At 41.7% G+C, this 26309-nt stretch overlaps 1 protein-coding gene and 1 long non-coding RNA gene across 2 annotated transcripts; one reads left to right on the top strand and one right to left on the bottom strand.

Moving 5' to 3' along the window:
* The first annotated feature begins 1085 nt into the window (after nucleotides 1-1085).
* Nucleotides 1086-3213, top strand: LOC139560612 (uncharacterized). Its single transcript, XR_011671994.1, has 2 exons — nucleotides 1086-1147; nucleotides 2734-3213. It is a non-coding gene; the product is annotated as an uncharacterized lncRNA (long non-coding RNA).
* Nucleotides 2313-20089, bottom strand: LOC139560611 (nuclear receptor ROR-beta-like). Its single transcript, XM_071377539.1, has 9 exons — nucleotides 19696-20089; nucleotides 6184-6269; nucleotides 5821-5962; nucleotides 5131-5649; nucleotides 4888-5015; nucleotides 4655-4787; nucleotides 3882-3989; nucleotides 3307-3530; nucleotides 2313-2894 (listed from the first exon to the last, which is right to left on the bottom strand). The coding sequence occupies exons 1-9, from the start codon at nucleotides 19700-19702 to the stop codon at nucleotides 2730-2732; spliced, it is 1512 nt and encodes a 503-aa protein (XP_071233640.1). The 5' UTR covers nucleotides 19703-20089; the 3' UTR covers nucleotides 2313-2729.
* Nucleotides 20090-26309: the final 6220 nt, after the last annotated feature.

The raw sequence follows: 26309 nt of genomic DNA, 5'->3' as shown, positions 1-26309 counted from the left end.
CTGTTGTTCTGGGACTGATTTGCCCTTTTCGCACCAAAGTACGTTCATCTCTAGGAGACAGAACGTGCCTCCTTCCTGAACGGTATGATGGCTGCATGGTCCCATGGTGTTTATACTTGCATACTATTGTTTGTACAGATGAACGTGGTACCTTCAGGCATTTGCAAATTGCTCCCAAAGATGAACTAGACTTGTGAAGGTCTACAGTTTTATTTCTGAGGTCTTGGCTGATTTCTTTTGATTTTCCCATGATGTCAAGCAAAGAGGCACTGAGTTTGAAGGTAGGCCTTGAAATACATCCACAGGTACACCTCCAATTGACTCAAATGATGTCAATTAGCCTATCAGAAGCTTCTAAAGCCATGACATAATTTTCTGGAATTTTCCAAGCTGTTTAAAGGCACAGTCAACATAGTGTATGTAAACTTCTGACCCACTGGAATTGTGATACAGTGAATTATAAGTGAAATAATCTGTCTGTAAACAATTGTTGGAAAAATGACTTGTGTCATGCACAAAGTAGATGTCCTAACCGACTTGCCAAAACTATAGTTTGTTAACAATAATTTTGTGGAGTGGTTGAAAAACGAGTTTTAATGACTCCAACCTAAGTGTATGTAAACTTCCGACTTCAACTGTATATGGTACCGCCAAGAACTGTCTGTGGGACTACAAATGAATGAACCCTGGGTATGTTGAGTAGAACCAAAGAATTACAATGATTCTAAATTGAACAGTTGAATTGAAGCAGAATGTTAGTATTTACATTTGGTGTGGGGCTCTAGCTGGTGCATTGGTGCTTGTCAGTGAGGTACATTCATGACAGGGTTGGGGAGCATTGAAAAATGATGTTCTAATTAGAGGTCGACCGATTTCAAGTTTTCATAACAATCGGAAATCGGTATTTTTGGGCGCCGATTTGCCGATTTAAAAAAATATATATTTTAATTTTATTTTTTACACCTTTTTATTTAATCTTTATTTAACTAGGCAAGTCAGTTAAGAACACATTCTTATTTTCAATGACGGCCTAGGAACGAGGCAGAACGACAGATTTTTAACCTTGTCAGCTCGGGGGATCCAATCTTGCATTGATTACATTGCACTCCACGAGGAGCCTGCCTGTTAGCGAATGCAGTAAGCTAAGGTAAGTTGCTAGCTAGCATTAAACTTATCTTATAAAAAACAATCAATCAATGACTGTCATTGCTCCAATGTGTACTTAACCATAAACATCAATGCCTTTCTTAAAATCAATACACAAGTATATATTTTTTAAACCTGCATATTTAGCAAAAAGAAATCCAGGTTAGCAGGCAATATTAACCAGGTGAAATTGTGTCATTTCTCTTGCGTTCATTGCACGCAGAGTCAGGGTATATGCAACAGTTTGGGCCGCCTGGCTCTTTGCGAACTAATTTGCCAGAACTTTACATAATTATGACAACATTGAAGGTTGTGCAATGTAACAGGAATATTTAGACTCATGGATGCCACCCGTTAGATAAAATATGGAACAGAATAAACGTTTTGTTTTCGAGGTGATAGTTTCCGGATTAGTCAAAGGTATATGGTTTAGAGAGAAATAGTCGACGCGTTATAATTCCTGTAATAACTTGCGGCTGAATTTGAAAGGGGTTCCTTCGTTATTTTACCGTTCATGTCTTCCATAGAGAATGTCTTGATCTACTTCAAATAAGGTCTGTGTTTCGTGCAGGTTTAAACCGCCTCGACGTTTTGATACCCGTGTAAATCTCACTAGGATAAGGTAACGTTTGTCAACATATTTTCATAAATCCACTCTACAATTTTTTTTTATCTTCGCTTATATTTAGCCAATATTGATCAGAGTTACCTTGTCCTATGGATATCTACACAGTTATAAAATTGGCACGGTGATGTAAGCCTACACGAAACACAGACCTTATTTTAAGTGAATCTAAAAATATCCTATGGAATAAATGAAGGAACCGCTTTTCAGATTTTGCTATGTGTCATGGGAATTATGACTCGCACTTTGGTTGTCAATTCTTACCATGCCCATTATTAAAATAGGATTTCCTGCATATAGAAATTAAAGTTTTTGTTTTCAACATTCATCACAGGTAACTTAAACTCTATTTTTATTCAAACAGTTGAGAGTATTTGTCTCCTAAGCAGACTCTTCAGTATCATTGTCACTTCAGAGCTGTGTGTGTATTTATGTATTATATTAAGTTAAAATAAAAGTGTTCATTGTTCATTCAGTACTGTTGCAATTGTCATTATTACAAAAATGTGTGTGTGTGTATGATATATATATATATATTTAAAAAACTTTTTTATTTTTTATTATTAATCGGCCGATTAATCGGTATCGGCTTTTTTTGTCCTCCAATAATCTGTATCGGCATTGAAAAATCATAATCGGTCGACCTCTAGTTCTAATGCTAAATGATCTATGTGCATACTGTAGAATATGCATATCGCCCATTAGTTTGTCCAAAGTGCTACGGTACAAAAGGACCATGAAGGTGAAGTCTGTAGTGTAAGGTGTATGGCCTGCTGGGATAGTGGTGGACTAACACAACAGGATGCTGGGAGACTGAGTATTTTAAGTCCTGGATTGTCTCGTTAACAGCTGGTTATTTCTGAGGTCACTATTTATATCCCTCACTTATTCATTCTCTCCTTTCACTTCCCTACCTCCATACTTATTTCTCTATAACACATTCACTCCATCTTTCTCTCTAGGAGTTGTTTGTAGAGTCGGGGAGAGAGATCTCACTCCCAAACACTTCCCGGTAGAGTGGTGGGAAGCTGTATGCGGTCTCGGGGTGGACCAGACGAAAGAACTCCAGCTTGTCGATGTGGAGATTACAGATGGACTTCATTATCGGCAGCTTGGATACCATCTACAGAGGGGACACACCAGGATCAGTCAGGAAAACACAATCAATATTTGTGGACTTGGTGTGATGGAAAGGGAAAAATCTGGAGAATGCATGAAATGTGTATGTACTTAAGCTAAGCTAAAATGGGATAGATCCGGTCTACAGCACTAGACTGGTTAACTGCCTTTGTTCGATTTAAAGAATGTCAGCATGTCTACAGCACAAGATTGTTCAGGCCATAAGGCCCTATAAAATGTGCATATGCGGCTGTTTGGGATATTCTGGAGAGGATCGTATCATAAAGTTCTTGGAGAGGAGACATATGCTACACCAGTAACTCCAATATGGTGGATCTCAGCTAATGACAACTGGGGCATGGCTAGAGACTGTGGGGTATTGTTGTTATGGTGCTGTGGAGTGTGCTAGGCCTGACCTGGTCTAGCTTCTCGTCGGCAGCTCCGCTCATGTGCAGACTGTGTTGCAGAGCCAGGTAGACCTTCGCCTGTAGCTTCTGGACCTTCTGGCTGTCGGCTAACCATGGTCGGTCTGGGGACAGAAGGACAGCGGCGCTGAACAGAGCCATCTCCTCATCGGTCAGCTGCAGGCGGGAGAGCCCTTTAGCCAGGTCAAACACGGCACTGACCAGGTCATCGCAACCTGCAGAGAAATGTCACAATATTAGATATCCAGACGCCATGTTGAGTTTTCATTGAATTGTACGAGTTAGCCTCACCTACTATCCCAATCTCGCGAGCTTACATAAAGATCAGCGGTCAGGCTGGTCTTTGATCAGGCTAATTTGCAGTAGCTAACAGTATCAATCAAATTTCAATCAAATGTTGTTTATAAAGCCCTTTTTACATCAGCCGATGTCACAAAGTGCTATACAGAAAACCAGCCTAAAACCCCAAACAGAAAGCAATGCAGATGTAGAAGCACGGTGGCTAGGAAAACCCTATACATTATACTGTATTGCAGAAAGAGTAGCCTATTTATAAAGACACTTACCGAGGGCTTTGAAGAGCTGAGCGGAGGCAAATTTGCCATCAAAGAACATGGTGTTGGTGGTGGCGTTAAATGCCCTGCACATCCTAATCAACAGCACCTCCAGACAGCCTGCAATGGTAACCACAGAGAGCCACAGAGATGGAGGAAGAGGAGGGAGGGGAAGACAGAGAAGACGGAAAATGCTCCAACATGCACAAACACACAATGAAAAGTAAATATTTCAGATTGGAGGACAGCAGATGTAAGGCGTTTGAACATTTAGAAAATCAGCAGCGTAGGATGGATTTGTCAAAAGGGGTTTCAAACATTTACAAATGGTATAATATGGAGTATTGTAAAATAAATGTGTTTGTGTGTTGCAGATATAATGATAAATTATATATACAGAAATGTAGGTTCCAGAGATGGTTAAATGGTCAGAGCAGTGATGTGTGGTTTGTAAAAAAAACAACAAATACAAATAAAAAGGGCACAAATAAAACGAGAACAAAAGGAAGAAGGTTGGAGAAAAGAAGTGCAAGAGCCAAAGTTAGCAAGATAAAGCATTTACACCATTTCTTCACTCACATTACAGAAATGTTCACGTGGTGCTATGGTATACTGTTTGCATATGTAAGTGTGTGTGTGTAAGAGAGAGTGTGCATGTCACACAGAAAGAATTATCTGTATAAACATGCCCACCTTGTTTTGCGTATCAGTGTGTCTATGTATGTCCTGTAAGAACTGAAGTGATTTGAGCAGTCAGTCTAGTTTGCATATATATAGGTACTGACCTGCTTTGAGCAGAATAATCTGGTCATTCTGACACAGGTCCATGAAGCCTGTAATGCGTTTGGCAAACTCCACCACGTACTGGATGGAATTGGTGATGTGGTGGGCACATTGCTGCCACACAGACTCTGCAGACTGCGAGAAAGAGAGAAATAATCATTTAATACGACGACAATGCAATATTATACTAGGTATTGTGATGGTGAGTGCAATGTGTGTGAGTGTGTGTATTCACCTCACACTGGAAGTTGCGAGTCTCCTCAGGTGAGTACTGCATCCGATTGTATGTCAGCCTCTTCAGGTCGTCAGAGCTGTACTGACTCGTCTCCAAGTGGGACTTGACCACACTCTGGGTGATACGCTCTGAAACAACACAGGCACACTTACGAATACAAGACCACCACAGACAACATGTTTACTTGATACTGGGAAACTTAGTTGGTTATGTTAGTTATAGCAATAGTAATAGATTTCTTACCTATATCCATAAGAGTGCAGTCATCAGGCAGTGTCTCTAGCAGTGTGGCGTGTGTGTGTGCCAGGAGCGCGTGTGTGTGCGACAACATCTGGTACTCGTGTTTGATCCCATTGGCGTCGGTGACATCCAGTAGATTTTGCTGGGGAGAATTCTGATTGGACGAAATGGGCGAGGATGATGATGGTGATGAAGAATTGGAGGTGTTCCCAGTGCTTCCGCCGTGGTCTTCTTGCAGCTCCAGGCTGCAGTACTCGTGGGCCTCCTGTGGGGTCAAGGGGAGGTCAAACAGTTTGGGGAGCGCTGCGATGTCATCCAGGTCACTCAGGGTGGAGCTGGAGCCCCCGCTGCTGTAGGAGCGACTGAGATCCCCGTGCCTGTCCCCCTTGCTTTCTCCCCCAGCCACGTCTTCCCTGGACAGTGACAGACCCTGGTTCAGACACTCCTGGTTCTTCTGGTGCTTCTGGACCTCAGCGTACAGGCTGTCGCGCTGCTTCTTAGACATACGGCCAAACTTCACCGCTGGATGGAGACAAGCGACGGGGAAGAATATAAGTCAATGTCTGTGTGGATTGGAAATAACTGTTGTATAATGCTGTCATGAGTTATCCTCTGGGTTAGAATACTTGCACGTGTGTGTGTGTGTGTGTGTGTGTGTGTGTGTGTGTGTGTGTGAGAGAGTTAGAGACTCACCGTCCCGGCTCATGCCTAACACCAGACACTTCTGCAGTCTGCAGTGTTGGCAGCGGTTGCGGTTGGTTCGGTCAATAAGACAGTTCCTCTGGCGGGAACACGAGTACATGGCATTGTTCTGCTGGCTGCGGCGGAAGAACCCCTACACAAAGAAACACAATGGAATGAGTCAAATTATTACAGAATGTATATAATCCCAGCATCATAAACCTAGATGTTATAGCATGGATGTATTAAATCACCGACGACAACAAAGGATATTTTCTATTGCAGCTCGTCTTGGTTTTACATTGTTAAGACAGTCAGTCTCCCATTACCTATTTTGTGACGTGGTGAAGTGGAAAAACTCTAGTACTTGCTCACCTTGCAGCCCTCACAGGTAATAACTCCATAGTGGATTCCTGAGGACTTGTCCCCACAGATCTTGCAGGGTATTACTTCTATTTGAGCTGCAGAGACACACAGAGCGAGAGAGAGACACACAGAGAGAGAGAGAGAGAGTACATATTGAAAAAAGCTATGAAGATTAAGCCATCAAGTGAGTTATCAAACCTGTATCAAAACCTAATGAGAATGCAGAAAAATAATAATTCCCTGCCAAGTCTACAGCTAGTAGATCTCAAAATAAGGACAGGAAATTAGACTGATACAGCCTACACACACACCCCTCTCACTATTGAATAACACCCCCGCTGAGGCCAATCTCTCTTGGGGCACGGCCAAGAAGAGCTTGTATCAAAACCAGATGTGATTGCATAAGGTGTTGCAAACGTTCACACATACATTATAGACACTCTGCAAGGCTAGCATTGGCTTCGAGTCAGAGGAATATTGGCGTTTGCAACCGGTTAACAGGTTTCCACCTGGCATGTGGCTGTGGTTAGCACAGTGTGAAGGACGAGTTGGTGAAAGTGTAAGGCAGGCTGTCAGTTTCGCTCTGCCTTGTATGCTCTCAGTGTAGCAACAGCAGACAAAGGCATTCAAATGGGAAAATATTGACTTGAAATCATGGCGCATCTACTCTTGGTAACTGCCAAAATAAAGGAAACACTCGAGTAAATGGGGGACACAAAGTATATTGAAAGAAGGTGCTTCCATGCAGGTGTGGTTCCTGAGTTAATATAGAAATGAACATCTCTTCATGCTTAGGGTCACGAATAAAATGCAGAGTTGCCAGTTATTTTGGCTACCATGGCTAGAAGAGATCTCAGTGACTTTGAAAGAGGGGTTTTAAAGGGGCATGGGTGGTTTAAAGGGTGTATGTGTGTCTCAGTCACCATATATGAACCCAAGGGGTGCCTGAGACGGCGTTTTCCACCACCATCAACAAAACACCAAATTATCACATTTCTCATGGGAAAATGGTGTTGCGTTCCTCCAATAGAGTTTCAGAAACGTGTAGAATCTATGCCAAGGCGCATTGAAGCTGTTCTGGCGGCTTCTGGTGGCCCAACGCCATATTAAGACATTTATTGTTGGTGTTACGGAGTACGTTTAACCTCGCTTCATATTCGTCGCCAAACCCACTGGCTCCTGGTCATCTAAAAGTCTTTGCTAGGTAAAGCCCCGCCTTGTCTCAGCTCACTGGTCACCATAGCAGCACCCACCCATAGCACGTGCTCCAGCAGGTATATTTCACTGGTCACCCCCAAAGCCAATTCCTGCTTTGGCCGCCTTTCCTTCCAGTTCTCTGCTGCCAATGACTGGAATGAACTGCAAAAATAACTGAAGCTGGAGACTCATATCTCCCTCACTAACTTTAAGCACCAGCTGTCAGAGCAGCTCACAGATCACTGCAACTGTACACAGCCAATCTGTAAATAGCCCATCCAACTACCTCATCCCCATACTGCTGTCAATTTATTTTGCTCCTTTGCACCCCAGTATCTCTACTTGCACATTCATCTTCTGCACATCTATCACACCAGTGTTTAATTGCTATATTGTAATTACTTTGCCACTATGGCCTATTTATTGCCTTACCTCCGTTATCCTACCTCATTTGCACACACTGTATATATACTTTTTCTATTGTTTTATTGACTGTATTCCATTCCATTGTTTATCCCATGTGTAACTCTGTGTTGTTGTTTGTGTCGCACTGCTTTGCTTTATCTTGGCCAGGTCGCAGTTGTAAATGAGAACTTGTTCTCAACTAGCCTACCTGGTTAAATAAAGGTGCAATTAAAAAAATAAAAATAAACGTTTACAAGCACAGTAATAATTCAATATTAACCTGACTATGGCAGTAGGCAGATTATGCAATAGTCATGTAAACACCTTACACTGCTTATCATAAATCTGCTTAAGGTCAAAATCGAAGTAAGCATACACCGATTAAAAACACCTGGTTTCCTGAGCAATCTTTTGAATTATTAGGACATGTAAACGCCTTAAACCGGCGTTCCAGCGGTGTATTTGATCTGCGTACGTGCCAGCACCAGCCAAGCGAGCCTCCCTCATTAGCGTGAATGGACTGAGTTCGGAACAACTGAACGTATGTGTCTTAGAAGTCGTTTTCACAGACAAACTGTACACGTCCCAGCTCAGAATCATGTACGCTTCCCGAAAATAACATGGTCGCTGTAGTAGAACCTTTATTTTCATTGCTGATTTCCTGCATTTATCAGAGTGTCATCGGGTAGCCTGATTTCAGATGTGTCCATGCTAACGGGATTATTAGAGAAATCCTTCTTCTTGCAAAGCATGTAAACGTTTTAATTGAACTATTATATTAATCTGACTATATGCAATAATCGCATTATTGTGTGCATGTAACCGGACTCACTGGTTCCTTTATTTAAGGAAGTTACCTGTATGTGCCACATTTCATACAAATACAGTTGCACCCCAGACAGATTCATCCAGCAAAGAGAATAGTACAGCTCAAAGTAAACATAAAAGGAGCGGGCGGATGATTTGACTGAAATGTTTTGCACCTGAACTTGGCCGAGTGTCTCTAAAGTTGTCTGTCTGACTGTGGACCCAGTGAAGTGAAAGAGACAGAAATAGACAGAGTCATGTGTCAGAAACCTCAGTCCCCTCAAACACACTCTCCCACTCTCTCCCTTCACATACACGGGGCCCATATGATATGAGAGGCTAAAATGGAGGGCAGTACTTGAAGAAGAAAAACATGTTTCCTTTTAAACAGACAGAGCCGGTCAGCTGTATTAGTTCACCACAGCCACAGAACTAAACAGAGACAAAAACAACTAAGTTATGAATGTGACATGCTAACATTACTCAATCTGTCAGTCTATTTTATGTTTGTGCTCTAGAAAGAGAGAACAAATGTGTGTTATTCATAAAACATGGGCTCTTTAGTCTTTCAAGAGGCAGACATAAGGAAAATCACTTTACACTGTAATTGAATGCATTGTTGTTGTGGCATTGCATGTAGGAAAATATCAATTTAAATGTGTTTTTTTAAACTGGGAAATTCTGCTGTCCTCTCTAAGTAATAACTCAAATACACAGAGCGACTGAGGCAGCTGCAGGCATGCAATGGAAAAAAAGTGGCTCCTTCTCTCTTCCCCCTCTGCACTCTCTTTTCTCTCCAAACCCCCGCTCGCTCCCCCTCCCTTTCCTCTCGATTATATAACTCTCATCTGCAAGCATTCCGCGAACACACTCATTCAGGGAGGTCACTCTAGCAACGCTACCGCCCTGCCTACTCTGTCGCTACAGCTCCCATTGGCTGAGGAGCGGGCAGGGCCTGTCTGGGGTTGGTTGTGTGGGATATCACTTAGGCGCGGTTGCCTGCCAGACTATTCTGTCCTACTGACACAGTTTCTCTGTGTAGTGGACGATTATGGATGAAGATCGTCATGAAAATATATTAACCGTCGTACGTTTTTTTTGTGTTTGGTAAGAACAGCTGACTGAAGAAGACAGGATGGCCGGGTATCCGTGAGGTTCAGTCCGTTTCTGCTGTAACATGGACTCTACAACGTGATTAAACTTTGTTGTTCCTTACTGAAACAAGCAAAATATTATAGCAAACGAGTCTATGGCTGCCTAGGGAACGCCCCCCCCCCCCAGTAGCACATGCAGTCAGGAGAGGAAAAGAGGAGATAATGTACTTCTTTAAGTACAAAATTAAAATAACTTTGCTAATTGAACGGTTATTAAGGTGACCGCATCATTTGGCTGTCATCCAAAATTCCATGACCGCCACAGCCCTAGGTCTGCTATCTGACTACTCTCGTTGACATTGAGCTTCTGCCTCAAGTATTGAAATTCTTGTCCCCAGCTTGAGGGAAGGCAGCGGCCAGAATAACACACAGCAAATTTGTGATTGGAATTTTAACTCCCAGTGTTAAATTAAACACTTTTAGTAATTATATGTGACCCACCGAAATTGTTAAACTAACACTTTTCAAAGTCTTGATAAACGAACACACCAAGAGTGTTGGGTCCCTAACGCCATGGGTGTTGCAAATTCCAACTTAAATTAACTTTTTATTAGAGCTAATGCCATTACACTTTCTCAGTGTTAGGGAATTAACACCTGTGGTGTTACATTAACTTGTTTTGGGGTGTTGTTTTAACACTGCAGGGTGCCTTATTTTCATATTTATTTCCCAGGGTGCCTGTTGAGTGAATTCTAGAGGTAGCAGTACCATCCATGACTGTGTTTGCTAGTGACAGAGACATGGTTGTTGCATTCAATGATTTTCAGTCCTGTAGCCTTTACCAATTGAATGCCTAAGATAATATAAATAATTAAAATTGTTACTTATTTATGACCATAGAGAATTTTTTTATTTTTTTAAACAATACCATATTTCCACAGCCTAGTATTACCCTAACACACTGGTCATAACCTCCTGGTTTGCAGGTCACATCAGCAAGTCACATAATGCTGGCTTGTAAAGTGTTATATAATTCCTGTTGCAATCCAGCTAGAGTTAGGATATCCAACAATTGGAACTTTTAATCACCCGCAATCTGCAGTTAGAATGACTGCCAAGGTAGGGAGGATCAATAAATGAGACTACCTAAACCATCTAAACTGGCAGAACCATCTCAATAACAGGTGAAATAAGTCCAATAATTTACTGATTGGATTAGTTTCGGAAAATGTATGTTATTTATCTTTGTGTAGTATAAGATCAATGAATCCACCAATGTGCATGCAGAAACATTGATATTAAAACAAACTATCCTAAAACGCAACCTGCAACAAAACATCCTGGGAAATACGATAATTAGGCCCCTCCCATGTCTTCTTCAGTCGAGTAACACCACCAGCTGATTAACACTTCATTTATTCACCACAGGTGGCGTCAATTTAAATCCCACTGGTGTTAACCCCACTAGAATCAACACTCAGATATAACTCACAATACTTTTTACCTTAACACAAAGATTTTAACACCCACAAATTTGCTATGCACAGACCACCATTTCGTGACATCATCATTCAGTTCTGCAGTTGACTCCTGACCTGGGCTGCCACACCAATCCCTCCAATCCCCTTTAACCTCTGACCTATCCTCCTGGAGAGCAACCACAACATAGTAAAATGTAACTGAACTAGTTACATAACAAAGAAATGTGAATCGGTGTCCCCAGTTTGTTTCAGTCGTAGAGGCCAAACTAACACAAGGTTAAAGTTTTTGCACAGAAGTTTCCATGTTCAATATGACTCATTCTAACCCTAAACTCAACGCAGATATCTCAGAGAAAGACAAAGTTTCAAAGTGGTAACATTATAGGTCTATTTTCTCACAACACACCCAAACCAGGTATCTCGCGAACAATCTAATCAAATCAAATGTTATTAGTCAGATGCGCCGAATACTTACAGTGAGCCCCTAACCAACAGTGCAGTTAAAAAAAAATACGGATAGAATAAGAGATAAAAGTAACAAGCAATTAAAGAGCATCCGTAAAAAATAACAATGTATACAAGGGGGGCCGGTACAGAGTCAATGTGCGTGGGCACTGTAGTATGTACAGTTGAAGTCGGAAGTCTACATACACCTTAGCCAAATACATTCCAAGTGGGTCAGAAGTTTACATACACTCAATTAGTATTTGGTAGCATTGCCTTTAAATTGTTTAACTTGAGTCAAACGTTTCGGGTAGCCTTCCACAAGCTACCCACAATAAGTTGGGTGAATTTTGGCCCATTCTTCCTGACAAACGTTTCGGGTAGCCTTCCACAAGCTACCTGAGTCAGATTTGTAGGCCTCCTTGTTCGCACACGCTTTTTCAGTTCTGCCCACAAATTTTCTATAGGATTGAGGTCAGGGCTTTGTGATGGCCACTCCAATACCTTGACTTTGTTGTCCTTAAGCCATTTTGCCACAACTTTGGAAGTGCTTGGCATCATTGTCCATTTGGAAGACCCATTTGCGACCAAGCTTTAACTTCCTGACTGATGTCTGGAGATGTTGCTTCAATATATCCACATAATTTTCCTTCCTCATAACGCCATCTATTTTGCGAAGTGCACCAGTCCCTCCTGCAGCAAAGCACCCCCACAACATGATGCTGCAGCCCCCGTGCTTCACGGTTGGGATGGTGTTCTTCGGCTTGCAAGTCTCCCCCTTTTTCCTGCAAACATAACGATGGTCATTATTGCCAAGCAGTTATATTTCTGTTTCATCAGACCAGAGGACATTTCTCCAAAAAGTGCAATCTTTGTCCCCATGTGCAGTTGCAAAACGCAGTCTGGCTTTTTTTACGGCGGTTTGGAGCAGTGGCTTCTTCCTTGCTGTGCGGCCTTTCAGGTTATGTTGATATAGGACTTGTTTTACAGTGGATATAGATACTTTTTTACCTGTTTCCTCCAGCATCTTCACAAGGTCCTTTGCTGTTGTTCTGGGATTGATTTGCATTTTTCGCACCAAAGTTCGTTCATCTCTAGGAGACAGAACGCGTCTCCTTCCTGAGCGGTATGACAGCTGCGTGGTCCCATGGTGTCTATACTTGCGTACTATTGTTTGTACAGATGAACGTGGTACCTTCAGGGGTTTGTAAATTGCTCCCAAGGATGAACCAGACTTGTGGAGGTCTACAATTTTTATTCTGAGGTCTTGGCTGATTTCTTTAGATTTTCCCATGATGTCAAGCAAAGAGGCACTGAGTTTGAAGGTAGGCCTTGAAATACATCCACAGGTACACCTCCAATTGACTCAAATGATGTCAGTTAGCCTATCAGAAGCTTCTAAAGCCATGACATCATTTTCTGGAATTTTCCAAGCTGTTTAAAGGCTCAGACAACTTAGTGTATGTAAACTTCGGACCCACTGGAATTGTAATACAATTTCTGTCTGTAAATCTGTCTGTAAACAATTGTTGGAAAAATGACTTGTGTCATGCACAAAGTAGATGTCCTAACCGACTTGCCAAAACTATTGTTCGTTAACAAGAAATTGTTCGTTAACAAGTGGTTGAAAAACGAGTTTTAATGACTCCAACCTAAGTGTGTGTAAACTTCCGACTTCAACTGTACATGTAGGTAGTTATTAAAGTGACTATGCATAGATGACAACAGAGTGGCAGTGGTGTGTGTGTGTGTGTTTGGGCGATGCAAATAGCCTGGGTAGCCATTTGACTAGATGTTCAGGAGTCTTATGGCTTGGGGGTAGAAGCATTTCAGACGCCATTTGGACCTAGACTTGGTGCTCCGGTACTGCTTGCCGTGCGGTAGCAGAGAGAACAGTCTATGACTAGGGTGGCTGGAGTCTTTCACAATTTTTAGGGCCTTCCTCCGACCCGCCTGGTATAGAGTAGAGGTCGACCGATTAATTAGGGCCGATTTCAATTTTTCATAACCATCGGTATCGTTATTTTTATTACACCTTTTTTAAACTAGGCAAGTCAGTTAAGAACACATTCTTATTTTCAATGACGGCCTAGGAACGGTGGGATAACTGCCTTGTTCAGGGGCAGAACGACAGATTTTTACCTTGTCAGCTCGGGGATTCGTTTTTGCAACCTTCCGGTTACTAGTCCAACGCTCTAACCACCTGCCTTGCAGACTGACTACCTGTTACGCGAGGGCAGCAAGAGGCCAAGGTAAGTTGCTAGCTAGCATTAAACATATCTTATAAAAAACAATCAATCTTATCATAATCACTAGTTAACTACACATGGTTGATGATATTACTAGTTTATCTAGCGTGTCCTGCGTTGCATATAATCGATGAGGTGCCTGTTAATTTCTCATCGAATCACAGTCTACTTTGCCAAACGGGTGATTTAACAAGCGCATTTGCGAAAAAAGCACTGTCGTTGCACCAATGTACCTAACCATAAACATCAATGCCTTTCTTTAAAATCAATACACAAGTATATATTTTTAAACCTGCATATTTAGTTAATTTTGCCTACTAACATGAATTTCTTATAACTAGGGAAATTGTGTCACTTCTCTTGCGTTCCGTGAAAGCAGTCAGGGAATATGCAGCAGTTTGGGCCGCCTGGCTCATTGCGAACTGTGTGAAGTCCATTTATTCCTAACAAAGACCGTAATTAATTTGCCAGAATTGTACATAATTATGACATAACATTGAAGGTTGTACAATGTAACAGCAATATTTAGACTTAGGGATGCCATCCGTTAGATAAAATACGGAACGGTTCCGTATTTCACTGAAAGAATAAACGTTTTGTTTTATGACCAAAGGCTCGTATTTCTGTGTGTTATTATGTTATAATTAAGTCTATGATTTGATATTTGATAGAGCAGTCTGACTGAGCGATGGTAGGCAGCAGCAGGCTCGTAAGCATTCATTCAAGCAGCACTTTCGTGCATTTTGACAGCAGCTCTTCGCAATGCTTCAAGCATTGAGCTGTTTATGACTTCAATCCTATCAACTCCCGAGATTAGGCTGGTGTAACCGATGCGAAATGACTAGCTAGTTAGCGGGGTGCGCGCTAATAGCGTTTCAATCGGTGACGTCACTCGCTCTGAGACTTGGAGTAGTAGTTCCCCTTGCTCTGCAAGGGCCACGGCTTTTGTGGAGCGATGGGTAACGATGCTTCGAGGGTGGCTGTTGTCAATGTGTTCCTGGTTCGGGGCAAGGAGAGGGACGGAAGCTATACTGTTACACTGTGCCTATAAGAACATCCAATATTCAAAGGTATATGAAATACAAATGCTATAGAGAGAAATAGTCCTATAATTCCTATAATAACTACAACCTAAAACTTCTTACCTGGGAATATTGAAGACTCATGTTAAAAGGAACCACCAGCTTTCATATGTTCTCATGTTCTGAGCAAGGAACTTAAACGTTAGCTATTTTACATGGCACATATTGCACTTTTTGTCACGCCCTGGCCTTAGTATTCTTTGTTTTCTTTATTATTTTAGTTAGGTCAGGGTGTGACATGGGGAATGTATGTGTTTTTGGATTGTCTAGGGGTTTGTATGTTGAATGGGTCAGTGTCTTGTCTAGGTGTTTGTATGTCTATGGCTGCCTAGATTGGTTCTCAATTAGAGGCAGCTGTGGTTCATTGTCTCTGATTGAGAGCCATATTTAAGGCAGCCATAGGCATTGGGTTTGGTGGGTAATTGTCTATGTATAACGTTTGTAGCTTTTGTATTGCACGTACGTTTGTAGCTTCACGGTCGTTTGTTGTTTTGTTTTGTTTTAAGTGTTCGTTTCGTGTTTTCACTCGTCTCTAATAAAAGAGAATGTATTTTTCACACGCTGCGCCTTGGTCCACTCATTATCCTCAAGACGATCGTGACACTTTTACTCTCTTCTCCAACACCTTGTTTTTGCATTATTTAAACCAAATTGAACATGTTTCATTATTTATTTGAGGCTAAATTGATTTTATTGATGTATTATATTAAGTTAAAATAAGTGTTCATTCAGTATTGTTGTAATTGTCATTATTACAAAGATTATTATTTTATTTTATTTTATTTTTATCAGCCAATTAATCGGTATCGGCTTTTTTTGGTCCTCCAATAATCGGTATCGGTGTTGAAAAATCATAATCGGTCGACCTCTAGTATAGAGGTCCTGGATGGCAGGAAGCTTGGCCCCAGTGATGTACTGGGCGTTCGCACAACCCTCTGTAGTGCCTTGTGGTCAGAGGCCGAACAGTTGCCATACCAGGCAGTGATGCAACCAGTCAGGATGCTCTCAATAGTGCAGCTGTAGAACCTTTTGAGGATCTGAGGACCCATGCCAAAACTTTTCAGTCTCCTGATGGGGAATAGGTTTTGTCGTACTAAAAAGGGAATAAAACTAGCTACCTCTGTCTGTTTATCAGTCACAGCCTAAGCACGTAACTGTGTTCTCTACTAGAGGCTAATTCAATAGCTTTATGGCTCTGGCCTCTAACCCTTCTCCTTTCTTGGAATCTAACATGGAACATGTGGGGGTAATTTTATTGTGTCAGTTAGTCAGTGTGTCAAGCAGTCAGTGTGTCAGCGGGCCAGTAAACTCAGATGGATTGGATGCCCTTTACCCAACCAGCCTTCTGGGTCACCACTCCTACCACTTTTTCTAGGCTAACATAACACGGCACATATTGCCACATACAAGGCCCCTCTAGTCAAGTCCCTTAGGTGATTGTTGTCTGTTGTGTCCGACAAGGTGAAGGACAAAGTGTAACAGTTCATTTCCAGAGTTGCTTACGGTCAATATGGTGAAGCGAGATCACCATGATAATAATAATAATAAGTACAGTGAGTATTTCTTTGTACTCAAATGGCTCTACCCCTAACTACCTTCCCACTTACAGAACAAATGCTTATTTCCACTTTGGCTGTGAAATAAGTATTTGCATTTCATGGTCTGACATGGAATGCAAATATAACTATATATATATATATGCATATTCTGATGTGTGAAATTCATGTGTTAGTGATAGCTTTTAATGACGTGTCAAAGAGTTAGCGTATACATTTCGATATCCCACCAGAAGTAGAACCACCCTCTACAGGCCAAAACAATCTCCCTCCCTCCCCAAACAGATTAGGAACAGAGGAGCCTCTGTGCCAAAAACCCTCAATCCAAACAAACACTAAATACTGTAATTCAACAATAGAAATATATATATATTTATATATGTTTTATATGCTACAATAGCAATATGTTTATCAGTCTTACAATGTATTGTTACATTGTTGTGACAACAGACATTAGGGTAGTATATCTTGTAACAAGTCTTGGTATGCCTTTTGATTGCAGTAACGTTGCAATTTTAGAGGCAACGTCGTGAGAAGATAGGCAGCAACAAAGGTAGCAAAGTAGCATTGCAGTAAGTATGAACCTTTTTATCATCATCTTTCTGTTCGTTGATTTTGTCAATCATGTCAACTACTATATCCATTCCAGGAGCTAAAGAAAATGTATCTATAACCTGCTGCCTGAGTTCAACTTCGTTGCCTTCGGGATGCCCCAGGCAAGGCTCTGCAACCAACCAACTGTTTTCGTCCTTTGCTGATCCTTCCCTCTGTCTATGCCACTCCCTCCTCTCTCTCGCCCCCGCCCTCCTGAATGCTGTATTCGCTCGGTGACATAGGTCACGTCCTCCTGCTCAGACGTTGAATGCATCAACCAAATGTTGTGTCACGTCGACATGTTCCTCTGCCCAGGCGTTTCTGACACGTCAGATCTTACAACACCAAGATAGGTATTTTTAGTATCAGCTAACCACATTAGGGATGATTGTTTTAAGTAATTTCACAATTCAAATAATATCATAAAATGTTTCCAGATATCTGCATAGTCAAACTTGTATTGATTTATAAACTTTGTTTAAACTTGCTGCGCAACCTGCGCGACTCAGGAGAAAGAGTGCGCTCTACAGCAGAGCGGGGATGGGCTGGGGCCGATGGTGTGACATGGGAGGAAGAGAGACAAAAAAAAATATCACTGACTGGCGCTAGTTAGATAGACAAACTTATAAATGCTATAGGTTATCATCCCATCTGGTAGTGCCTGTCTTTACTGCATCAAATCGATGTAAAGATGCTAGCTAAGATGGCTAGATGATAGCCTACCTGTCGTTTGCTCATTGTAGCCTACTCCTTCTCATTTAGCTAATTGAATTATGTAATTTGAATTCCATTTTTCATTGAACAAAGATCTCCTACTTCACGTTGCTACACATGGAACCTCTGACTGTAGTGCCAACATCAACAGGCTACACGCGTGACATGTACGGTCTTTTCGGGCGACGCACGTCAAAAAACGACATTCAAAAGTTTGTTTTATTAAAATTAAGAATTTCTAATGTCATGGTATATCCTTCTGTGTAGCAATGTCACATAGATATTCGAATACTAACGTCAGTTCGGATATTTGAATAACCTTGCCCATCCCTAAACCACATCATTCGTTAAAGCAATATGTCAGTCGATGACAGTCAATGACGTGGCACGCAACCAGAACCATTGATTGATGCATGCAACATCTGAGCAGGGGAACGCGACCAATTAGGTCAGTGGAACAGACAACATTCTCTCCCTCCACACAGTCGGTCATGCTGCCACCACCATCACAACAACATGCCGAAAACACACAATTAATTATTTTAGATTAATTAACCCACTGAGCACCACACATGAACAATATTACACACTGAGTGTACACAATATTAGGAACACTTCCTAATATTGATTTGCACCCACTTTTGCCCTCAGAACAGCCTTAATTCGTCAGGTCATGGATTACAAGGTGTCGAAAGTGTTCCACAGGGATGCTGGCCCATGTTGACTCCACTGCCTCCCACAGTTGTGTCAAGTTGGCTGGATGTCCTTCGGGTGGTGGACCATTCTTGACACACAAAGGAAACTGTTGAACGTGAAAAACCCAGCAGTGTTGCAGTTCTTGACACACTCAAACCGGTGCGCCTGGCACCTAGAAAGGCACTTAATTATTGTCTTGCCCATTCACCCTCTGAATGGCACAAATACACAATCCATGTCTCAATTGTCTCAAGGCTTAAAAATCCTTCTTTAACCTGTCTCCTCCCCTTCAGCTACACTGATTGAAGTGGATTTAACATGTGACATCATAGCTTCACCTGGTCAGTCTGTTATGGAAAGTGCAGGTGTGCCTAAGGTTCTGTACACTCAGTGTAATTCTGGTTTCATTAATATGGATTTATAGTGCCGTTTGTGCTCAGGATGGCTACTATTCTGGCAAAGATATTAAAATAAAATGCCATAAATATGCCAGTATGATTTACAAATGTAATTGTTTGATTTATAGGCAACTCATTTTAGTCCTGCTATTCCAATTGAATGGTGTTTTGATCACATGTGTAGCCTATTTTAGAACCTGTAGTGCACATTTTTACCAGTGTGCACCTCCTATCGACTCGTTGCATAACCCAATATGGATCCCCAGGCACATTTTACAGACAGAGTCCCAGGTGGAATCAACCTGATTATGACATGAATGCAAAAAGTCAAATCATAGACTTTTAAAACAAAACACATAGGCTATTTACAACCATATGGTCTCAATCCTGAATTAAATGCAACATTGTTCAAATATTGAACCAAAATATTTTATGATGAATATAAGCATTTTCACTAGTTCTCTGTCAGACAGAAAACTCTCGCCAGTCTATACACTAACAGCCAGGACGCCCATTCACAGCGGCGCACCTGGCAGAACTAGCCAGATAAACCAGTCAGGCAAAACAGCATGAGATTAGCATCATACGCACTTCGAAAAGAAAGCAGTTACACTGTTAATTACACAGTTAGGCCTACAGTAACTTACATTTCAAAAGCTTTTTATACATTGTTTCATATTGAAATGACCATCGTATACTTTGCAATGTCACATATATACTATGTTTATTAAAAATAGTATATGTGACATTGCAAGGTATACGATGGTCATTTGAATATGAATGATAGCCTAATAATAAATGTACCTCTCATGTTGAATATTATCGTTTCTGGATCAATGAATTGGACTTCATGGGGTGTGTAACAGAATAAAAATATATGTCCAACTGTTGAAAGACAAGCATTTGCTGGCACGTAAAATAAAAATTATTTAGCCTAACGAACTAGATTTATATATTTTTAAACAAGGCAAAAATCCGCGAGTGTTTCGTTATCGTTCGACAAAGTCTTGCAATGGTGAATCAAATACAAAGAAAATCGACTGTTCAAGTTGAATTGTGTCCTGTTTGTCTCGATGCACTATTTCGGTAACTTTTTACAAAATGCTCCCACGGTGGTTTAGCTTGCAAGCAAGGTCCCAATACTCTAACTCCCCTTTTTCGTTCTGACTGCCTTTCACTCTGTCTACCCTGCTAACCTACTTTTCGACGCGTGGACTGGACTCTCATATGATCTCACACTCCAGATAGCTCCTCTTCGAGTCTTCGCGGCCGCGCGTACGCGGGATCGAGTTTTAAGGGAAATCAGATCTACTGGCAATAACAAACAACAATTACCGCTTTAACTCTCATTTAGAGTAACGTGGGTTTGAAAATATCGTTTTTTTTGTCGTTTTTCACAAATCAAGATTTTTTGCAAGGCATGGACATAACACTATGGGCTATTACACCCTTTTTCTCATGCACTTTGTGTTGAGGTGGATAGGCCATATCTAAGAACAATGGGCATTATGATAATAAAAACTCTGAGCTTTGTGTTGCAATTATTACTAATGATTACTTCTGATTCATGCCATTCACAGGGAAGTTCTCCTGTGTGAGAGCTGTTTGGGGGTTGTGCTTTGTCATGCAAGGCTCTGGCAGTTTAGTTATGAAACCGGGAGAAGGCAGATTGCGCAATAGGTTTGTGGAGCGACACTGGAGTGAGTGGAGCCCGAAGCCACACACCACTCAATATCGTCATATCTTGTTATTGATAACATGTCTTGTTTTGAGGTGTTTTGACTGTCAAGTCTATGCTAATATGGCAAAAATGTACTAGCTATCTAACCAACAACTGTAACGATATATTTGAGAGACAACAAGTCCTCATTGTGCAAATGTATTTATGTTTTCAATAAACATTTGGAGAGGAAATATAGTTTACATGTTGTCAACAATCTAAGCCAACCCCATCTGTTTTTCTCCATAGTTGAGCATGGGTTAGTTTTGTTGCTAAACAACCAACCTGTCTATGTGTAACAGTTTAACTTTAGACTGTTCCCTCGCCCCAACACGGGCACGAACCAGGGACCCTCTGCACACATCAACAACAGTCACCCACGAAGCATCGTTACCCATCGCTCCACAAAGGCCACGGCCCTTGCAGAGCAAGGGGAACTACTACTTCAAGTCTCAAAGCGAGTCACGTAACCGATTGAAACGCTATTAGCGCTAACCATTTCACTCACCCCCCTTTCAACCTCCTCCTTTTCCGCAGCAACCAGTGATCCGGGTCAACAGCATCAATGTAACAGTATAACTTTAGTCCGTCCCCTCGCCCATACCCGGGCGCGAACCAGGGACCCTCTGCACACATCAACAACAGTCACCCACGAAGCATCGTTACCCATCGCCCCACAAAAGCCGCGGCCCTTGCAGAGCAAGGGGAACCACTACTTCTAGGTTTCAGAGCAAGTGACGTAACCGACTGAAAGGCTGCTAGCTCGCACCACCGCTAACTAGCTAGCCATTTCACATCCGTTACACTCACCCCCCTTTCGACCTCCTCCTTTTCCGCAGCAACCAGTGATCCGGGTCACGGCACCAATGTAACAGTATAACTTTAGACCGTCCCCTTGCCCGACGCAAACCAGGGACCTTCTGCATACATTAACAACAGTCACCCACGAAGCGTCGTTACCCGTCGCCCCACAAAAGCCGCGGCCCTTGCAGAGCAAGGGGAACTACTACTTCAAGTCTCAAAGCGAGTGACGTAACCGATTGAATTATTAGCGCGCACTACCGCTAACTAGCTAGCCATTTCACATCCGTTACATATGCCTCATCTGTCTTCCTTCTAAATTTAATTTATTTAAATTACTGATAATACATAATTATAGTATAATCATAAATCTCTCTTTTCTTTCTCTCATCTATATCCTTTCTCTCTATCCTCCCTCTCTCTCTCTTCTCTCATGTCCCTCTTCCATAGCCACTCTGTTTTCTGTCTCCCTTGACAACCGGGGTGACACTCTGACCTGAAGACTTACATAACTACAGAACAGGCTAGTGGGGAGAGGATGGAGGGAGAAAGGGAGAAAGGGAGGGAAGGAGAGGGAGGACTCCAACATAGCTGGGAGACATGCATGCAAATATGTTACTCTAGTCTGTTGACAAGGAGAGCGAGAGAGAGAAAACCCTGCATACCCTAAGTGACAAACAAACAAACCAAAACAAAGTCTTCTCATGCTTTGTTGATTTCAAAAAAGCTTTTGACTCAATTTGGCATGCGGGTCTGCTATACAAATTGATGGAAAGTGGTGTTAGTGGAAAAACATACTGCATTATAAAATCAATGTACACAAACAACAAGTGTGTGGTTAAAATTGGCAAAAAACACACACATTTCTTTCCACAGGGCCGTGGGGGTCAGACAGGGATGCATCATAAGCCCCACCCCTCTTCAACATATATATAAACGAATTGGCGAGGGCACCAGAACAGCCTGCAGCACCCGGCCTCACCCGACTAGAATCTGAAGTAAAATGTCTACTGTTTGCTGATCTGGTGCTTCTGTCCCCAACCAAGGAGGGCCTACAGCAGCACCTAGATCTTATGCACAGAGTCTGTCAGACCTGGGTCCTGACAGTCAATCTCAGTAAGTCAAAAATAATGATGTTCCAAAAAAGGTCCAGTTGCCAGGACCACAAATACAAATTCCATCTAGACACCATTGCCCTAGAGCACACAAAAAACATCAGCGCCACAGGTAACTTCCACAAAGCTGTGAACGATCAGAGAGAAAAGGCAAGAAGGGCCGTCTATGCCATTCAAAAGAACATACAATTCAACATACCAATTAGGATCTGGATAAAAAAATACTTGAATCAGTTATAGAACCCATTGCCCTTTATGGTTGTGAGGTCTGGGGTCCGCTCACCAACCAAGCATTCACAAAATGGGACAAACACCAAATTAAGACTCTGCATGCATAATTCTGCAAAAATATCCTCTGTGTACAACGTAAAACACCAAATAATGCATGCAGAGCAGAATTAGGCCGATACCCGCTAATTATCAAAATCCAGAAAAGAGACATTAAATTCTACAACCACCTAAAAGGAAGTGATTCCCAAACCTTTCATAACAAAGCCATCACCTACAAAGAAATTAACCTAGAAAAGAGCCCCCTAAGCAAGCTGGTCCCGGGGCTCTGTTCACAAACACAAACAGACCCCGCAGAGCCCCAGGACAGCAACACAATTAGACCCAACCAAATCATGAGAAAACAAAAAGATAATTACTTGACATATTGGAAAGAATTTACAAAAAAACCAAGAGCAAACTAGAATGCTATTTGCCCCTAAACAGAGAGCACACAGTGGCAGAATACCTGACCACTGTGACTGACCAAAAATTAAGGAAATCTTTGACTATGTATAGACTCAGTGAGCATAGCCTTGCTATTGAGAAAGGCCACCGAAGGCAGATCTGGCTCTCAAAAGAAGACAGGCTATGTGCACACTGCCCATAAAATGAGGTGGAAACTGAGCTGCACTTCCTAATTTCTGCCAAATGTATGACCATTTTAGAGACACATATTTACCTCAAATTACACAGACCCACAAAGAATTCGAAAACAAACCAAATTTTTATAAACTCCTATATATATTGGGTGAAATACCACAGTGCGCAATCACAGCAGTAAGATTTGTGACCTGTTGCCACAAGAAAAGGGCAACCAGTGAAGAATAAACACCATTGTAAATACAACCCATATTTATGTTGATTTATTTTCCCTTTTGTACTTTAACTATTTGCACATCATTACACTGTATATAGACATAATATGACATTTGAAATATCTTTATTATTTTGGAACTTTTGTGAGTGAATGTTTACTGTACATTTTTTATTGTTTATTTCACTTTGTTGATTATCTATTTCACTTGCTTTGGCAAGGTAAACATATGTGCCTTAAATGTAATTTAATTGAAATACACAGAGAAAAAATGCAAAGAGAGTGAAAAGAGAGAAAGAGAGAGAAGGACAGAAAGAGAGAGAGAGGGCAGGAGTGTTATTTTGAAGGTTGTCAGCAGCTGTGAAACAAGCCAAACAGAACAGATGGAGATGTATTTGGCAGACAGACAGAGCGACAGACGGACTGACAGACATACACAGGGAAAACAAAGATTACATTCATGAATAAGTGATGTGTAGCGAGATACTGTATAGAGAAAGAAAAGAGAGAGATTGATCAGTTTAAAATCAGGAATGAAATCTTGCGTTGACAATGGCCTATCAGGACTAGGACTGGTGACTACTATTTCCACAGAGAATATGTCAGGATCCTGTCGTCCATGGGGGTGTAACCCCTCTCCCACTTCTCTCTCATTCTGTAATCCCTCTTTCAGAAACCCTCTAATCCCTCGCTCCCTCTGCTGTGGGGCTGTAATCTGGCCCGGGTAAAACTCGCTGTGCCACTAGGTCAGTGTGTCAGCTAGCACAGAAAACAATTTCCTCTCGTTCATCTACCTGCTCTACTTCTACTTCTCTTCTTCCCAGTGGAATGTATTCATGGATGCCAAGGGAAACCAGGCTTCCCCACAAAAATTGACCATGAAAAAAATAAACAAATAACCTCTGTGTTTCTTACATTTCCTTCAATTTGCAAGTTGAAGCCGGATGTTTACATACACTGTCACGTTCCTGACCTGTTTTCTTTTCTTTTGTCTTGTATTAATTTAGTTGGTCAGGGCGTGAGTTGGGTGGGTTTGTCTATGTGTGATTTTCTATGTTGGGATTTTGTGTTCGGCCTGGTATGATTCTCAATCAGAGGCAGCTGTCAATCGTTGTCCCTGATTGAGAATCATACTAAGGCAGCCGGGGTTTCACGTGTGTTTTGTGGGTGTTTGTTCCTGTGTCAGGTTTTGTGCCACACAGGACTGTTTCGGTTTTGTCACGGTTGTTGGTTGTTTTGTAGTTTGAAGTGTTTTGTTGACTTTCATTAAATAATGAACACTAACCACTCTGCGTTTTGGTCCTCACCTTCTGTCAGCGAGGACAGCTGTTACATACACCTTAGCCAAATACATTTAAACTCAGTTTTTCACAATTCCTGACATTTAATCTTAGTAAAAATTCCCTGTCTTAGGTCAGTTAGGATCACCACTTTATTTTAAGAATGTGAAATGCCAGAATAATAGTCGAGAGAATGATTTATTTATGCTTTTGTTTCTTTCATCACATTCTCAGTGGGTCAGAAGTTTACATACACTCAATTTGTATTTGGTACCATTGCCTTTAAATTGTTTAACTTGGGTCAAACATTTTGGGTAGCCTTCCACAAGCTTCCCACAATAAGTTGGGTGAATTTGGCCCATTCCTCCTGACAGAGCTGATGTAACTGAGTCAGGTTTGTAGGCCTCCTTGCTCGCACACGCTTTTTCAGTTCTGCCCACAAATTTTCTATATTATTGAGGTCAGGGCTTTGTGATGGCCACTCCAATACCTTGACTTTGTTGTCCTTAAGCCATGTTGCCACAACTTTGGAAGTATGCTTGGGGTCATTGTCCATTTGGAAGACCCATTTGCGACCAAGCTTTAACTTCCTGACTGATGTCTTGAGATGTTTCTTCAATATATCCACATAATTTTCCTGCCTCATGATGCCATCTATTTTGTGAAGTGCACCAGTCCCTCCTGCAGCAAAGCACCCCCACAACATGATGGTGCCACCCCCATGCTTCACGGTTGGGATGGTGTTCTTCGGCTTGCAAGTCTCCCCTTTTTCCTCCAAACATAATGATGGTTATTATGGCCAAGCAGTTCTTTTTTCTGTTTCATGAGACCAGAGGACATTTCTCCAAAAAGTGCAATCTTTGTCCCCATGTGCAGTTGCAAACCGTAGTCTGGCTTTTTATGGCGGCTGTGGAGCAGTGGCTTCTTCCTTGCAGAGCGGCCTTTCAGGTTATGTCGATATAGGACTCGTTTTACAGTGGATATAGATACTTTTGTACCTGTTTCCTCCAGCATATTCACAAGGTCCTTTGCTGTTGTTCTGGGATTGATTTGCACTTTTCGCACCAAAGTACGTTCATCTCTAGGAGACAGAACGCGTCTCCTTCCTGAGCGGTATGGCGGCTGCGTGGTCCCATGGTGTTTATACTTGCATACTATTGTTTGTACAGATGAACGTGGTACCATCAGGCGTTTGTAAATTGCTCCCAAGGATGAACCAGACTTGTGGAGGTCTACCATTTTTATTCTGAGGTCTTGGCTGATTTATTTTGATTTTCCCATGATGTCAAGCAAAGAGGCACTGAGTTTGAAGGTAGGCCTTGAAATACATCCACAGGTACACCTCCAATTGACTCAAATTATGTCAATTAGCCTATCAGAAGCTTATAAAGCCATGACATCCTTTTCGGGAATTTTCC

The sequence above is a fragment of the Salvelinus alpinus genome, chromosome 30 (genome assembly GCF_045679555.1).
Source record: "Salvelinus alpinus chromosome 30, SLU_Salpinus.1, whole genome shotgun sequence".
In the NCBI taxonomy this organism is placed as follows: domain Eukaryota; kingdom Metazoa; phylum Chordata; class Actinopteri; order Salmoniformes; family Salmonidae; genus Salvelinus; species Salvelinus alpinus.
The sequence above is the reverse complement of the archived record's forward strand: the minus strand, read 5'-3'. Positions and strand labels throughout refer to the sequence as shown.

What these genes read in the sequence shown, in the direction of transcription:
- LOC139560611 (XM_071377539.1), bottom strand. An exon ending in CTGCACTCTTATGGATATAG is followed by an intron (nt 5,016 to 5,130) that starts GTAAGAAATCTA and finishes GTGTTGTTTCAG; the next exon opens with AGCGTATCACCCAGAGTGTG. An exon ending in CTCGCAACTTCCAGTGTGAG is followed by an intron (nt 4,788 to 4,887) that starts GTGAATACACAC and finishes TCTTTCTCGCAG; the next exon opens with TCTGCAGAGTCTGTGTGGCA.